At 45.0% G+C, this 17,718-nt stretch overlaps 1 protein-coding gene across 1 annotated transcript in view; it reads right to left on the bottom strand.

The window, feature by feature from the left end:
- Positions 1-209: 209 nt before the first annotated feature.
- LOC121566911 (galactose-3-O-sulfotransferase 2-like) overlaps positions 210-17,718 on the bottom strand; it is a 29,658-nt gene continuing 12,149 nt past the window's right edge. The window contains exons 2-4 of the mRNA XM_041876824.2: positions 4,577-4,687; positions 3,048-3,852; positions 210-2,694 (exon numbers count right to left, since the gene is read on the bottom strand). Of these exons, the coding sequence (XP_041732758.1) occupies positions 1,666-2,694; positions 3,048-3,852; positions 4,577-4,687 (1,945 nt within the window). The 3' untranslated portion in view covers positions 210-1,665. The remainder of the gene's footprint in view (positions 2,695-3,047; positions 3,853-4,576; positions 4,688-17,718) is intronic.

The raw sequence follows: 17,718 nt of genomic DNA, 5'->3' as shown, positions 1-17,718 counted from the left end.
CATCTGGTTTGCGCTTAGTGGGACTATCAATTGTTTTTCAACAGGACAATGTGCAAAGCTGTCATCAAGGCAAAGGGTGGCTACTTTGAAGAATCTCAAATATAAAATATATTTGGATTTGTTTAACACCTTTTTTTGGTTACTACATGATTCCATATGTGTTATTTCATAGTTTTGATGTCTTCACTATTATTCTACAATGTAGAAAATAATACAAATAAAGAAAAACCCTGGAATGAGTACGTGTGTCCAATCCTTTGACTGGTACTGTATATTTACACTAAAGCGCAGTATGATTTAAAAGCACACTTTAATTTAAAGAGACTAATCATTTGGTCTTCTAAGAAATATAATATTTGAATGTGTTTCCCATCTCAGTGAGAATCGAGAGCTCCATTGCTACGTCTTGGTAACTGAATCTTTTTCCACAGTGGCCTACTGAATGTCTTTCAGTTACTGAATTACCTTTAGTAACTGAATCTCTCTGTTACCGAATTACCTTTAGTAACTGAATCGCTCTGTTACCGAATTACCTTTAGTAACTGAATCGCTCAGTTACTGAATTACCTTTAGTAACTGAATCTCTCTGTTACAAACCTAAAAGGATGAGGAAATTCTAGGAACTTTCTGCTATCTGCATGAGAGTTTATGTACAAATCTATTATTACAGAATGTTAGAAGCTCTGGCTCTCTTTAGGTGGTATCGAAAGAGCTGAGATGTGCTCTTGAGTTAAACATTCTGTAACGGTATTTCTGTTATTACATCTTGAAGAAGATGTTTAAGGGAAATGGGTTTATCAGAGGAGGCTGGTGGGAGGAGCTATAGGAGAACGGGCTCATTCTAATGGCTGGAATTGAATCAACGCAACGGAGTCAAACACGCTGTTTCCATGTGTTTGATGTATTCGGTACCATTTCATTGATTCCATTCCAGCCATTACAAGGAGCCCGTTCTCCTCCCACCAGCCTCCTCTGATGTCTACATGTTTACCATAGCATCATGTATTTTATTCACCTCCAAATTGAGCCACCTTATCTCTGAGTAAAGTTTAGATCAACTCAGAGAAATGAGTCCTGAGATATTTCCTGTCTAAATGAGAGCACATACGGTAAAGTGGAGGTATTGCTTGTCTTTTGGTGTTAGCAGACAGACTGTACTACAGGCCTTACCCAACCCCAATCAATTTAATCAATGGGACCAAGTATGTCCCATTGAAACTATAGTACACCCCAAGGGTTCAAATTCTAAACCTCAGTGTGTGTGACAAGATCAAGGGGAGAGATTAGATGAGAGGGTTTAGGAGATGTGTGCCACGAAGGCTACTTCCAGTCTAACCAGTCAAGGCAGGATAGTCACCCCAGGTGCACTCTCCCTCTCCTTCCTACTCTTCCTCCTCTTCCTCCCCCAACTCCATCCCCTCCACCCACACAGGTCCAGCATCGTTGGGTAGAAACACTAGAGCTTATCCTAGTGCAGCCAAAGTCAGTCAACTGGTCCTATGCACTGCAGCCAGCCAGAGTAAGCATAATGTGCAGCGAAACGTCCTCACTGCACAGACAAAACATAGCCATTGGCTGTTCAGCTTAAAAAACAGTACTTAGCAGCAATGAGCTCCTGTGGATCATCCCACTAGTCCCATAGTCTGTGTTGAAAGAGCCCCCCCATCAAGGCATGTTTCTGTCACTTCTAGCTGCAGTGATTTTAGACAGGGCACTTGGGGGTAGGTCATTTTGGTTCTGAGCATTAGGGTTTCTGGGTCCACTCCTGGCTGTCCTACTGTGTCGGGCCTCCCTCACCCTCACCGGCCCAGGCATGGCTGCTTTGTTCGGGCTGACCTTGGCTGGACCAGGCTGACGCTGTGAGGCAGCCAGTTTGGCGGCCTGTCTCTGCCTGGCGGCAAGCTCAGGGAACTGCTTGGTGTAGAGAGTGTCTGTGTACTGCAGCTCAGGAGTGACCAGGTTCTGACAGCGTGTTTTGGTGGGCCCGTCCAGCCCAGGGTTCAGGTTGTAGCCCTGGATTATGGCTGCCCCGTACTGGAAGGGCTTCAGCCCGGCGTCCTTCACCTGCGACGGGTCCACTGCACCACCATCCTTCAGGCAGGTTTTGGCTAGCTCGGCACGTCGCTCCTGCAGCCGAGTCACCTCCCGCCTCATCTCCTCACGCCCCACCGTAGTGTCCACGTGTCGCCAGAAGGTGGAGTTAAAGTGCAGGTAAAGCCGCCAGTCAAGGCCGTTCCAGGCTCTGATCTTGTCGGCAGTGTGCGGGGAGAGCATGTGACGTGCGCGCTCGCTCCTGCTGTTCAACTTGAAGGAGACGACGTCATCCAGAGACCAGCAGAGGGCGCGCTTGAGCAGGATCATGGACTCGTCAAAGTACTCTGAGATGAGGATGAGGTGGAAGTCCTGCTCAATGGCGCCAATGGCTGTGGCGGCCCGCGTCTCCAGGTCTCCGGGCGTCTCTGTGGCGACGTTGTTGTCGAAGCCAAAGTCAAAGGTCAGGATGTTACGGGCGTAATGGTTGTTGGGCAGGGACGTGTTGTAATCACGCCAACCATTGTCAAGGAAGTCGTCCAGGCTGTGGGCCTTGTGGAAGGCGGGGATGCTCTTGTAGTAGGTGAAGATGGACTCCATCATCGCAACGGGGTTCTTCAGGATGGAGAAGTAAAACGTGTCCTTGGGCATCACCTTCCTCACCTGAGAGACAAAGGGAAAATACCAAAATAAGAACAAAATGTGTTAGTGATGCCTTGGTGGTGTGTCATAATTGAACAATTATTGGTAAAATAATCATATTTTTTCTGGGGAAAAGATAGTAAAATTCAACTTGTGTTAGTCTGAACTTCGATATTACCTATAATGCAGTGGAGGCTGCTGAGGGGAGGACGGCTCATAATAATGGCCAGAACAGAGCAAATGGAATGGCATCGAAACACATGGAAACCATGTGTTTGATGTATTTGATACCATTCTGCTCCAACCATTGCCACAAGCCAGTCCTCCCCAATTAAGGTGCTACCAACCTCCTGTGCTATGACGATAGAACTCACCTCTGGTGGTCTGAACCTCATGTGGTTGCACATAATGTGGAACTCTTTGACACTGCGGCTCCTCACTCCCTCCACAAAGTGTGAGGCGAAGAAGAAGGGATAGAATAGCTGGCTGTGCTTGTTCAGCGGAAGGGCGAAGGTCAGATTGCGGCTGTCGCCATAGCGATATAAGATGTTCAGGATGGTGCTGCTGGCCGTTTTGTGCGTCTTGAGAAAGACGATATGGTTCTTCGGCCGACAGGTGGCGGTGGCGACTTCCGGATTTAAATCGCTTATCACCCCGGCAACTACAGAGTTGGTGCCTAAAGTGGCAGGGCTGTTTCTACTCTTCAGCTGATTGGTTGAGGGGAGCTGGGGAGGTTTGTGAGGCAGGGTGGATACTGCTCTGATAGCTGGGTGGCCCAGCTGGAGAACCACAGACCCAGGAACCCCCAAATGCAACTTATCATTACCCAGTGTAACTTTGGGCAGGGTTGCCTTTACTGCTGAAACTTTCCCCCTTGCCTCTTTCCTAGAGTATTTGACCTTATTGACAGTGTTTGAGAGCTGTAGGTGTTGGTGATGCTCCTGGACTCTCCTCTCCACCCCTGTCTCATCTATGCCATGTTGATGTTCTGCTGCCTTCTGGTTCCCTTTGGCCCGTTGTTTAGGAGCTCCTTCCTCCTGTGACCTCACTTCCTCTTCTACGACAGGGGTGTGCGAAGAGCGCAAGCGTACCCAGTCCCTCTGCTCCGTCGGGAGCGTTCTCTGGATCTTGATGGTGAATTGCACATTCAGGAGCTTCTCGCTTAACATCTTATCGTTCCTGAAACCAAACAGAGTGTTAGATTACAGTTAGCCAATCACTGTCAGCCTGTTTCAAAACAAAACAATTATCCAGAACAGAGAAGTGGAATGTAAAAGCTTGTTAGTTTCATCAAATAGTATCTATTATATTGATAAGTTAGCCGACACTCAATGAAATACATGTCCTCAATGATTGAAAGCAGGCGCGATCAGGTGGGACCATTCTTGCCAATGAGAGGGCAGATATGCGTGTGAACAACAGTCGTTTTTCTCAAAGTTGCCGGAATTCCACGTGCATCCACTTATATCAGTACATTTGTAACAGACTAAACGTTGCAAAGCGTATATTAGATCAAATAAGCCTCACGCAATTCGACATTCTCTCATAGACCTCCATAAAAAAAAAGAGAAATCCTCTCGCTTCACCTCTTCCTCTCTGGTTTCACTGCCAGTAATATCAATCCATGTAGTATGAAGATCTGACCTAATAGCTACAGATGTAGGATCTTAATTTGAGCCAGTTTGCTACAGCAGGAAAATGATCCTGTAGCAACAGAAAATGTGAATTATTAAGTGGATTATAATTAATGGACATTTTTGTAAAATCAAGCCTATAATGTCTAAATGGAAATTACAAATAGACTACAAGTTTTACATTTCCTACATTGCAGGAAAGTTCCCCTGCAACTGGGTGATTTTAAATAAAGATCCTACATCTGTATGTACAGTAGCACCAGACTCACCTGGATTGCCAGACGACTCCTAGGATCTGTATGGCCACACAGAGCACAGTGAGGGCCATGAGCACCATCCATAGATAGCGCATGTGGCTGCACAGCACTACCTTCAGCCACCTGCAGAGGGGGAGACCAACCACAGGAACCACATTAGAGTCTGCAGCAGCATCAGGTACAGAAATACATTTACATTTACATTTTAGTCATTTAGCAGACACTCTTATCCAGAGCGACTTACAGTTAGTAAATACTACAGACAACGGACTGATTCTATAGCTATAAACTCATTTAGAGAATCTCAGGAATATCCTGTGTCTTTAACTCAATTATCTTACACCAACCTGGTGGCATAATCTCATTCTGAAGCTGTAACTGCATTTTCAAATGTAATTTTCAAATCATAACCATGAAACCTTTGGATTAAAATGAGTACAGATCTATGCTAGACTACATAAATGATTTCTGTACTGTTGGATGTTTTTTCTTGAGGCTTATTGGCCATGATTAGGATGACTGCAGCGCATGTGTTTGTATGCACATGGGGTGTGTCAGAGGGAAGTGATATTCTCAGTGATTTACAATACAATCCAACAGCATCTCAATGAGTGGAACAGTGATTCACAGAAACTCTTCCAGCCGTAGAGGAAACGTCACTAAGCCGTTGGATTGGAATGCTTGTGGCGTAGTGGTGCATTGACCTTTCCCATCTGTTTGTGGGCTTCATGTTCTAATCAGAGCAATTAGCTGCCCTGTTTGATTCGACCCATTTGAACTTGTGTTGGCTAAATTAGAAGAAAAACAACAATCCACAATTCACCCTGTGGACCTCTCCGCCCAGACTGTGTGTGTGTTTCTGCTTGTGTTACAGCTACATGAGAGACATCTGGAACATCTGCCTTCCCGCCTGAATGATTTCCAGACAGACAGCAGCAGTTCTCCCTCCCTCCCTCCCTCCCTCCCTCCCTCCCTCCCTTTTTCCATCTCTTCCTACTTTCCTCCCTCCCTCCCTCCCTCCCTCCCTCCCTCCCTCCCTCCCTCCCTCCCTCCCTCCCTCCCTCCATATCTTCCTACTTTCCTCCCTCCCTCCCTTCCTCCATCTCTTCCTCTTCCTACTTCCCTCCCTCCCTATATCTCCCACTCCTCTTCTCTCTCACACATCCACCTGCTCACATACTGTGCGTGTTCGTGCATGCTGTGTGTGGTGCATCTGTGTGTGTGTCTGCCTGTGCATGTGTGTGTACATATGAGTATGTGCATGTGTCCCTGAGCACAGTCCATAAGTACATGCCACCACTACACTGTTCCTCAGTCGCCTCCAGCTCTTTGTCAGTGTAGTACATTAGTCTGGCCACCAGGGGGTTAAAGCGTGACACACACAGCGCCAGAGGCAGCCAGCCATCACTGATGGGTCATCATGAAGACATGGGATGATGATGTCACTGTGGAGCTAGTTGATTGACTCAAACAGGCATGCCACCACCATGACTAAACAACACTACATATTACCCATGATCCTCTAGTTCAGTTGCCCCCCTTGAAGCAGCTAATAGGCAAACTCTGATTGGCCCATGTCACAAATGGAGGAAAGACAAGGGAGACAAACCTGAAAATACCAGGGAAAGTCGTTGCTTGGGACATTGCATAACATTTGCACTTCATATACTACTATTCTATATACCATCCTCCCTGTTTGTAGTGGTTTTTCATTGAGCTCTGATGCAACTTGCTTCTGCATTGTGGCTCTGACTAAATTGTCCATGTTACTCCAGTTGTTGTGTGCTACCAACATGGTTTGCGTTTGTGTGGGAATCTGGTTTGCGTTTGATCTGTTTTTTGAGTGTACTTTCCCCTATGCATGGATAACTCCCCTACGACAAAAACGGAATGATGGAGTGAAACACTATGAAAGAGTTGGCTGTTTGAACTGATATTTGGAGAGAGAGACATACCCCACGAACACAAACAGACCTCACAGAGCCCCAGGACAGCAACACAATTAGACCCAACCAAATCATGAGAAAACAAAAAGAGAATTACTTGACACATTGGAGAGAATTAACAAAAAAAGCAGCGCAAACTAGAATGATATTTGGCCCTAAACAGAGAGTACACAGTGGCAAAATACCTGACCACTGTGACTGACCCAAAATTAAGGAACGTTTTGACTATGTGCAGACTCAGTGAGCATAGCCTTGCCAGGTCTGCCTACGGCGACCTTTCTCTCAAGAGAAGACAGGCTATGTGCATACTGCCCACAAAATGAGGTGGAAACTGAGCTGCATTTCCTAAACTCCTGCCAAATGTATGACCATATTAGAGACACATATTTCCCTCAGATTACACAGAACCACAAAGAATTCGAAAACAAATCCAATTTTGGTAAACTCCCATATCTATTGGGTGAAATACCACAGTGTGCCTTCACAGCAGCAAGATTAAGGCAACCAGTGAAGAACAAACACCATTGTAAATACAACCTATATTTATGTTTATTTAATTTCCCTTGTAAAGTTTTGTATTTATCTTTTAACTTTAACTATTTGCACATCATTACAACACTGTATATCAGGGTTCCCCAACTGGTGGCCCGCGTGCCCAATCTGGCCCGCCAGCAATATTATTTGGTTCCCCAAAGCCCCCCACATTAATTATGAATATTTCTTTCATTAAAACAATAATCATAATCTTGGACCTGAGATGCAAAAAGTACCAAATGCAATGTCCCAAGAAGGAAGTGACCATACCTAAATAATGCAAAAGTTACATTTTAATTAATGAGGAGTGAGTTTGCAGGAGACAGTCAACTAACAAAGCAGGCAGTGGGCCATTTGTGGTGCTGAAATGTAAAGCTGCAACTGCAGTGCAATCAGTAGGAGGCGCATGGTGCTGAAAATATAGCTAACTTGTTATGCAAGTGGCGCCCAGCAACAGATGGAGAAAAACTACACCAGTCGAGTAATTCATTTCAACAATAATCTTCATTTTAATTTGACTTTACAAACAACAAGAGGGCTTAATTGGAGTCTATTTCTTCCGAGCCACGGCCCATATACAATAACTTAACTGGCTGAGGTAGGCTATGTGGCTTAACAGCATCTTTCACAAGAAGAAAATAAATGGCCTAATAGAAGTGGGATTTTTTATTTATTAGACCTACTTACAATTGCTACTGGCCAAAAAGGTAGCACCCTACATAAAACAATAATTTAAAGAAAAAAACGGCGATGTCTGAATGTCTGTATCGGGAGTCTCGGGATAACCTGCTCCTGTAACAACAAAATATACAGAAAATACTGTAATGAGACCTAAAATAGCCCTGGATAAGCACTAATAATAATAATAATCACAATGTTAGCAGCCTTTATGACTATTTATTAAATACTAAGTTACTTCCTTAATGGGAAAAGTAGCATTTCCCCTCTTGTGGATGTCGGTTGAGAGGGATGTGATTTTGATGCGCAGGCAGTCCTCGACTGACTTACGTGAAAGCCGGTTCCTGTCGTGAGTCTTGATTGCGTTCATAGAGGAAAAGGAGGACTCACAGGTGTAAGTCGATCCAAACATTGTTAGCACATAAAATGCAAGTTTCTTTATTGTGCTGTATTCCTCTGAACATGCCACCCAAAACGCACACAAGGAGCGCATCCCTGATTTGGCTCGACGTCTGGAATTCAATCAGCTCAGTTTGAATTGCGGCGTCCTCCAGCGAGGGGTATCGTTTTCTTAGCAAGAGAGGAGAATTCTCCACCTGGGCGGACTGTGAAAGGATCACGTACAAACGCAATGATATCCTTGGGCATGCTGTAGTCTTTAAATCTGGTGGAGAAGTTGTCCCTCAGCTGCTTGATGAAATCTTCCATCACCTCTGTGACAATGCTGCGGCCTGGTCCCTCTGCCTGTCGTTTCAGTGTGCTGAAGTCCAAATTGAACAACTCAAGCTTCCTAGTAAAGGCCTCAAGTTTTTCCACCATGTCCACGACTGTTGTCCCTCTTCCTTGTAACTGCAGATTTAACCCATTTAAGTGACACAATATGTCAGCCAAAAAAGCAACATTAGAGAGGAATTCCTCCATTTCCAGAATACGAAGGCTGCTGCCCTCATTTTGCTTTTTCTGAGAGAATCCACAACCTGATGTCGTGACTTTGATTAATATGATGACTGTTATTTATCGAATCAACTAACTATGTTTCATTGTCACTCGATTAAATTAACAATTAACTCATTAGGATTTGGGGCACCACGAAATAAGTTGTTTATAGATTTACCATCTCCCGAATTTAACTCTAAAAGATACATATGTTATAGATCGATAAGTCACTTATTAATCATTTACATTACATTTTAGTAATTTAGCAGACGCTCTTATCCAGAACCCCAACCTTACTTATGAGTCAGCAATACACAAATTGGCTTAATTATTTATTTACTAGCTAACTAGCTAACTAGCTAACTAAATAATAACACAGAATACATACATACTTAATACAATACTCCTGAGTGGCGCAGTGGTCTAACGCACTGCATCGCAGTGCTAACTGTGCCACTAGAGATCCTGGTTCGAATCCAGGCTCTGTCGCAGCCGGCCGCGACCGGGAGACTCATGAGCGGCGCACAATTGGCCCAGCGTCGTCCAGGGTAGGGGAGGGAATGGCCGGCAGGGATGTAGCTCAGTTGATAGAGCATGGCGTTTGCAACGCCAGGGTTGTGAGTTCGATTCCCATGGGGGGCCAGTATAAAAAATATATATATATGTATTCACTAACTGTAAGTCGCTCTGGATAAGAGCGTCTGCTAAATGACTAAAATGTAAAAGGTCCCTAGCGGACTAACAACAGCATGACTGCTTGGCTATCAAAGGAAAGGGAGGGGTAGATAAAGAAGGAGGGAGAGAGGGACAAAGAGAGTCAAACATCGTACATATATTTGGAAACTACGTTCACAGTAAAACTACGTTCACAGTAATCAGAATACTTAGCACCCTAACCACTGCCCATTCGGAGAATAATTCATAAATGTATTTACGTGTCTGTCTTTGTTCGTCGTCTCTCTGTTGAAACCAATCACTCCTATGTGGAAGCTGTCGATGAGTGTAAGGCTCTGGCTGTCCATCAGAGGTCACAATGTTCTTAGTTGTCCTGGCTTGGAGTGGAGGGTTCAAATAGAACAGAAACCAGTGGTGCGTGTATCCAGCCCTGTACGCCCCGTACCTGCTCCTCGCACCAAACTAGTGGTGCGTATCGCCAGCCCGGTACGCCCCGTGCCTGCTCCCCGCACCAAACCAGTGGTGCGTGTATCCAGTCCGGTACGCCCCATGCCTGCTCCCCGCACCAAACCAGTGGTGCGTGTATCCAGCCCGGTACGCCCCGTACCTGCTCCTCGCACCAAACTAGTGGTGCGTGTCGCCAGCCCGGTACGCCCCGTACCTGCTCCCCGCACCAACCCAGTGGTGCGTGTATCCAGTCCGGTACGGCCCGTACCTGCTACCCGCAACAAACCAGTGGTGCGTGTCGCCAGCCCGATACGCCCCGTACCTGCTCCCCGCACCAAACCAGTGGTGCGTGTCGCCAGCCCGGTACGCCCCGAACCTGCTCCCCGCACCAAACCAGTGGTGCCTGTCACCAGCCCGGTACGCCCCGTACCTGCTCCTCGCACCAAAGTAGTGGTGCGTGTCGCCAGCCCGGTACGCCCCTTGCCTGCTCCCCGCACCAACCCAGTGGTGCGTGTATCCAGTCCGGTACGGCCCATACCTGATCCCCGCAACAAACCAGTGGTGCGCGTCGCCAGCCCGGTACGCCCCGTACCTGCACCCCGCACCAAACCAGTGGTGCGGTCAGCTGCTCCAGTCCAGAGCCAGAGCAGTCCGCTCCACTGGGGTCCAGTTCAGTTCCGGTCAGCGGCTCCACTCCAGAACCAGACGTCAACCCCTCTCCAGGGTCGGGTCTCCCACACCAGGGTCCAGACAGGGCTTGGTGCATCGTGGGAGGACTGAGAGGGGAAGCATCGCACCGAGTTCCAGACCGGACCAGGGGTGCAACGGGGAGGCAGTAAGGGAGAGGACGTCACGCCCGGAGCCGGAGCCGCCACCGAGGCTAGATGCCCACCTGGACCCTCCCCTGTTAAGTTAGGTTTTGCGGCCGGAGTCCGCACCTTTGGGGGGGTACTGTCACGCCCTGACATAGAGTTCGCTAGTTGGTTTGGTCAGTGTGTGAGTATCTATGTAATGTGAATATCTATGTGTAGATCTAGTATGTTTAGATCTATGTTGGCCGGGTGTGGTTCCCAATCAGAGGCAGCTGTCGATCGTTGTCTCTGATTGGGGATCATACTTAGGTAGCCATTTTGCCTACCTATTTTGTGGGATCTTGACTCTTGTTTGGCTTGTTTGTGTGTAGCCATTGTGAGCTTCATGTTACGTTGCTTTTGTCGTGTGTGAACTTAGTGAATAAACATGTATGCATTCCACGCTGCACCTTGGTCCAATCCTGTACTCAACGCACGTGACAAAGCCCCAGTGCCAGAAAGAAAACTTTCATCTAAACAGTGTCTGAAGGTAGACTTTTATGCACGGTTGTGACCCACTTCCTCAACCTAAACCGTTTCCTGGGTGAGAGGACACCATGCCCCTCATTTTTCATAGCATGTTGTACTGATCTTACAAACTTTCCCGGATCGCAAAAAAAAGCCTCAAGATTAACTTTTTCCCCTTAGTCTCATTCAGGAACCTTGACAGTTCCCTCACCGTGTACTTTGACCCCTCTGACTGACTGGCTGTCAGCTCTGGACCCATTGAGGAGGAGTCTGAAAAGAAATCCTCCTCATCATCTTCCTCCTCAGACTCACCTTCCTCCTCCTCGTCTCCATCTCCCATCCTGACCACCTGCTCTTCCTCTCTAGTCGGGACCTCCCCCCCAGCACCAGGCAAAGGTTCCTTGGTGCCTTTAACCACACCAGCCTCTGCCCTCCCACCTCCTTTCTTCTCCCCCTTTTTCCTCTTCCGCTTGACACCCTCCTCCACCCCCCCAGTCGCTTCCCCTTCCCCACTATACTCTCCTCATCCACTAGCATAACCTGACCAGTCCCAGCCTCATCTACACCACCATCCATGACATGACTAGACCCCGTCTCAGCTACACCACCATCCATAACACGACTAGACCCAGCCTCATTTACACCACCATCCATAACATGACTAGACCCAGCCTCATCTGCACCACCACCTATAGCATGACTAGGCCCAGCCTCATCTACACCACCATCCATAACATGACTACACCCAGCCTCATCTACACAACCATCCATAACATGACTAGACCCAGCCTCATCTACACCACCATCTCTAGCATGACTAGACCCAGCCTCAGCTACACCACCATCTGTAGCATGACTCGGCCCAGCCTTAGCTACACTACCATCTGTCGCATTACTAGGCCCATTACTAGCCTCTGCTGCCTGCGTCTCATGGCCCCCTGCACGTTGACCTCGATTTCCCCCACTGGTGCTTGAACCCTCACCTTGTCTACGGCCTTTATGTGGGCACGCAAAGCTCTTATGCCTCAAATCCCCACACTCAAAGCACCGTAGACTATCTGTGCTGGCAAAACCTGCGTAGAGCCCCTCCCCATGCCTCACTTTAAAATGCACATTTAACTGTTGCACATTGTTGTTCAGAAACATTAACATTTGCCTCCGGAACGAAACATGCTTGACGGCATCTGACTGAAAACCTGCCGACAGTACACGAAAACCACTAGCAAACTTACTAAAATGACTAAACTCCTTCCTGATTTGATCATCTGTAATAAACAGAGGCAAATTTGCAACTACCACCCTAGTCAAAGGGGTAGAAAGAGGAGAAATTGGCACCAACACACCCCTTACAAATATACCACTAGAAATGAGCCTACCCACCAAATTTGCTCTTTTCATAAACACAACCACAGCTTTGTTCATTCTGAATGCGGAATGTATAAATTCAGCTCCTACCTGTTCGCCGACCGCGAGCAGAACCTCCTCCACCTTAATTCCATTCTCAGGAACACACCTGAATCCATGCCTTAACGACAGCGTCTCCCTCGCGCTAGGCTGCGAAGCCATCGCTCACACCACACCATTCAAAATCCCAGGAAACTAAACCTCTGTCCTCTTCCTCCCTAACTTTGAAAAAAAAAACAGTGGGTACCACTAAAACAAACAGTGCATTAACCCTCCACCATAGAAAATGAAAGGAAAAAGCAAGGAAAGAAATGAGAGAGAGAGAGAGAGAGAGAGAGAGAGAGGCTACATCACTGATCTACATTTTTGGTCACTGGCCTCATATCAAAGTGGAATTATGTTTTTAGAATTTTTTACAAATTAATAAAAAATGAAAAGCTCAAATGTCTCGAGTCAATAAGTATTCAAACCCTTTGTTATGGCAAGTCTAAATAATTTCAGGAGTAAAATTTTGCTTAATTAAGTCACATAATAAGTTGCAATAATAGTGTTTAACATGATTTTTGAATGACCTAATCTCTGTACACCACACATAAAATTATCTGTAAGGTCACTCAGTCAAGCAGTGAATTTCAAACACAGATTCAACCACAAAGACCAGGGCGGTTTTCCAATGCCTCGCAAAGAAGGGCACCTATTGGTAGATTGGTCAAAATAAGAAAATCCCTTTGAGCATGGTGAAGTTATTCATTACACTTTGGATGGTGTATCAATACACCCAGTCACTACAAAGATACAGGCGTCCTTCCTAACTCAGTAGCCGGAGAGGAAAGAAACCACTCAGAGATTTCACCATTAGGCCAATGGAAAACTGAGGATGGATCAACAACATTGTAGTTACTCCACAATACAAACCTAATTTACAGAGTGAAAAGAAGGAAGCCTGTACAGAATACAAATATTCCAAAACATGCATCCTGTTTGCAATAAGGCACTAAAGTAATACTGCAAGAAATGTGGTAAAGCAATAACTTGTATCAAAGGATAGTGGTCAGAATACGTTTTTAAACATTTAATCATGAGCAATTTCAAAATGATTTGGCTGCTGTACCCTGGGAGCTGATTTATCTAGAGGATGATTTAAATCACACTACATAATGTTTTATTGATTTGCTTACTGGGGTAATGGACCATCATGCCCTAGTAAGAAAGAGTACAGTTGGGGCACATCCATCTCCATAGATTGATGATGAACTGGGTGAGGCATTTTTTCAAAGAAATATGGCAAAAGACTAAACTAGAAATTGATTAACAGAATTATAGAACACTACGTAATTATGCAGTTAAATTAAATCAAAATTGAGCTCAGCTGCATCCTGTTTACATTGATCATCATTGAGATGTTTCTACAACTTGATTGGAGTCCACCTGTGGTAAATTCAATTGATTGGGGGTACAAAAATGGTCAGATGAATACTGCCATCGAGAAAATCCAAAACAAATCGAGACCTGATCTCTTTCAAGGACAGTCTCGCAAAAATAAGTATTATTGCGTTCTAACTACACGCTATTCAAAGTGCTCTGAACAAATTAAGGGAATCGTTCACAAACATTAGCACATTCTATGATCCGATGACAGTATCGGTAATATGTTTTTGGACCCTCCCTTGGGCGTATTCTCGCAGGGCAGAAATCTCTTAGATCAATTGGTAAACTCTGATTTACCACCCCTAAATATCCCTTCACAACATTTGCGCCTCTACCGGATGGAAACTACAAGTGTAATGGCTGCGCTCAATGCAATGGCACTTACAAATATAGATCCTTCAAACACCCCCAAACAGGGAAACAATCCCAATCAAAGGTGTTACTACGTGCTCCACTAAGGCAGTTATTTATCTTATAACTTGTCCTTGTGGTAAAAATTAAGCTGGTAAAACAATGCGCAAATTAAAAGTATGAATCTCGGAGCATCGTAGCACCATTAGGTGCAAAAACTCGACATACCAACAAACAAAAAGAAATGGAGAAACTTATTCAAGAAAGATCAAGTGTAATATACATTGCTCAAAAAATTAAAGGGAACACTAAAATAACACATCCTAGATCTGAATGAATGAAATAATCTTATTAAATACTTTTTTCTTTACATAGTTGAATGTGCTGACAACAAAATCACACAAAAATTATCAATGGAAATCAAATTTATCAACCCATGGAGGTCTGGATTTGGAGTCACCCTCAAAATTAAAGTGGAAAACCACACTACAGGCTGATCCAACTTTGATGTAATGTCCTTAAAACAAGTCAAAATGAGGCTCAGTAGTGTGTGAGGCCTCCACGTGCCTGTATGACCTCCCTACAACGCCTGGGCATGCTCCTGATGAGGTGGCGGATGGTCTCCTGAGGGATCTCCTCCCAGCCCTGGACTAAAGCATCCGCCAACTCCTTGACAGTCTGTGGTGCAACGTGACGTTGGTGGATGGAGCGAGACATGATGTCCCAGATGTGCTCAATTGGATTCAGGTCTGGGGAATGGGCGGGCCAGTCCATAGCATCAATGCCTTCCTCTTGCAGGAACTGCTGACACACTCCAGCCATATGAGGTCTGGCATTGTCTTGCATTAGGAGGAACCCAGGGCCAACCGCACCAGCATATGGTCTCACAAGGGGTCTGAGGATCTCATCTCGGTACCTAATGGCAGTCAGGCTACCTCTGGCGAGCACATGGAGGGCTGTGCGTCCCCCCAAAGAAATGCCACCCCACACCATGACTGACCCACCGCCAAACCGGTCATGCTGGAGGATGTTGCAGGCAGCAGAACGTTCTCCACGGCGTCTCCAGACTCTTTCACGTCTGTCACGTGCTCAGTGTGAACCTGCTTTCATCTGTGAAGAGCACAGGGCGCCAGTGGCGAATTTGCCAATCTTGGTGTTCTCTGGCAAATGCCAAACGTCCTGCACGGTGTTGGGCTGTAAGCACAACCCGCACCTGTGGACGTCGGGCCCTCATACCACCCTCATGGAGTCTGTTTCTGACCGTTTGAGCAGACTCATGCACATTTGTGGCCTGCTGGAGGTCATTTTGCAGGGCTCTGGCAGTGCTCCTCCTGCTCCTCCTTGCACAAAGGCGGAGGTAGCAGTCCTGCTGCTGGGTTGTTGCCCTCCTACGGCCTCCTCCACGTCTCCTGATGTATTGGCCAGTCTCCTGGTAGCGCCTCCATGCTCTGGACACTACGCTGACAGACACAGCAAACCTTCTTGCCACAGCTCGCATTGATGTGCCATCCTGGATGAGCTGCACTACCTGAGCCACTTGTGTGGGTTGTAGACTCCGTCTCATGCTACCACTAGAGTGAAAGCACCGCCAGCATTCAAAAGTGACCAAAACATCAGCCAGGAAGCATAGGAACTGAGAAGTGGTCTGTGGTCACCACCTGCAAAAACAGTCCTTTATTAGGGGTGTCTTGCTAATTGCCTATAATTTCCACCTGTTGTCTATTCCATTTGCACAACAGCTTGTGAAATGTATTGTCAATCAGTGTTGCTTCCTAAGTGGACAGTTTGATTTCACAGAAGTGTGATTGACTTGGAGTTACATTGTGTTGTTTAAGTGTTCCCTTTATTTTTTTGAGCAGTGTATTATAAAAATAAAGCAGACTGGATGGAATATGGGGAAAAATGCACAAAATTATTTTTTAATCTTCAACATAGGAATGCTACCAAAAATAACTTAATGAAACTGGTTACAATTGACGGAGTCACCCATGATTCACCAAATGATATTTTGAAGGAGGAAACAAAGTACTTTAAGCATATGTTTTCTTTTCAGTCGCCTCCATCTCCTCTAACTGAAGCTAATTGTAGAGATTTTTTTTCTATTGGTAATGTAAAATTAACAGCCATACAGAAAGACTCATGTGAAGGTGAAATTACAGAGGAGGAACTTCTGGATGCAATTAAAGACTTTAAGTCCAGGAAAACTCCAGGGTTGGATGGCATACCAGTCAAGGTATACCAAACCTTTTTTGATATACTAAGAGGACCGTTATTAGCATGTTTTAACCACTCCTATGTAAATGGTAGATTATCTGACACTCAAGAAGTTCTGATCTCATTATTACTGAAACAGGATACAAGTGGAAAATCTAAAGATCCAGTCCATTTAAAAAATTGGAGGCCCCTTACACTTCAGTGTTGTGATGCAAAAATTCTAGCAAAATGTATAGCGCATAGAATTAAAAAGGTATTATCGGATATTATTCATTCTAATCTATTGTCGGATATTATTCATTCTAATCAGACAGGTTTTTTACATGGAAGATACATTGGAGATTATATAAGGCAAGTATTGGAAACAATAGAACACTATGGAAAATATGGGAAATCAGGCCTGCTATTCATAGCAGACTTCGAAAAGGCATTGGATAAAGTACGACTGGGGTTTATATATAAATGCCTGGAGAATTTCAATTTTGGAGAATCTCTTATAAAATGGGTCAAAATCATGTATAGTAACCCTAGGTCTAAAATAGTAAATAATGGCTATTTCTCAGAAAGTTTAAACTGTCAAGAGGAGTGAAACAAGGTTGTCCACTATCGGCATATCTATTTATTGTGGCCATCGAGATGTTAGCTATTAAAATCAGATCCAATAATAATATCAGAGGATTAGAAATCCAGGGCTTAAAAACAAAGGTGTCATTGTACGCTGATGATTCATGTTTTCTTTTAAATCCACAACTAGAATCTCTCCACAGCTTCATAGAGGATCTAGATACATTTTCTAACCTCTCTGGATTAAAACCTAATTATGACAAATGTACTATATTACGTATTGGATCACAAAAAAATACAATTTTTACATTACCATGTAGTTTACCAATAAAATGGTCTGATGGTGATGTGGATATACTCGGAATACATATCCCAAAGGAAATAAATGATCTCTCAATACATTTTAATAGAAAGTTAGCAAAAATAGATAAGATCTGGCTACCATGGAAAGGTAAATACCTGTCAATTTGTGGAAAAATCACCCTGATTAACTCTTTAGTATTATCCCAGTTTACCTATTTGCTTATGGTCGTGCCTACGCCTAGCGAACAGTTTTTTAAATTATATGAGAAAAAAATATTCAATTTTATTTGGAACGGCAAGCCAGACAAAATTAAAAGGGCCTATTTATATAATGAATATGAATTCAGAGGACAAA

This window comes from Coregonus clupeaformis, chromosome 5, assembly GCF_020615455.1.
Source record: "Coregonus clupeaformis isolate EN_2021a chromosome 5, ASM2061545v1, whole genome shotgun sequence".
NCBI lineage: Eukaryota > Metazoa > Chordata > Actinopteri > Salmoniformes > Salmonidae > Coregonus > Coregonus clupeaformis.
Note: the sequence above shows the minus strand (reverse complement) of the source record. Positions and strands in the feature narration are given on the sequence as shown.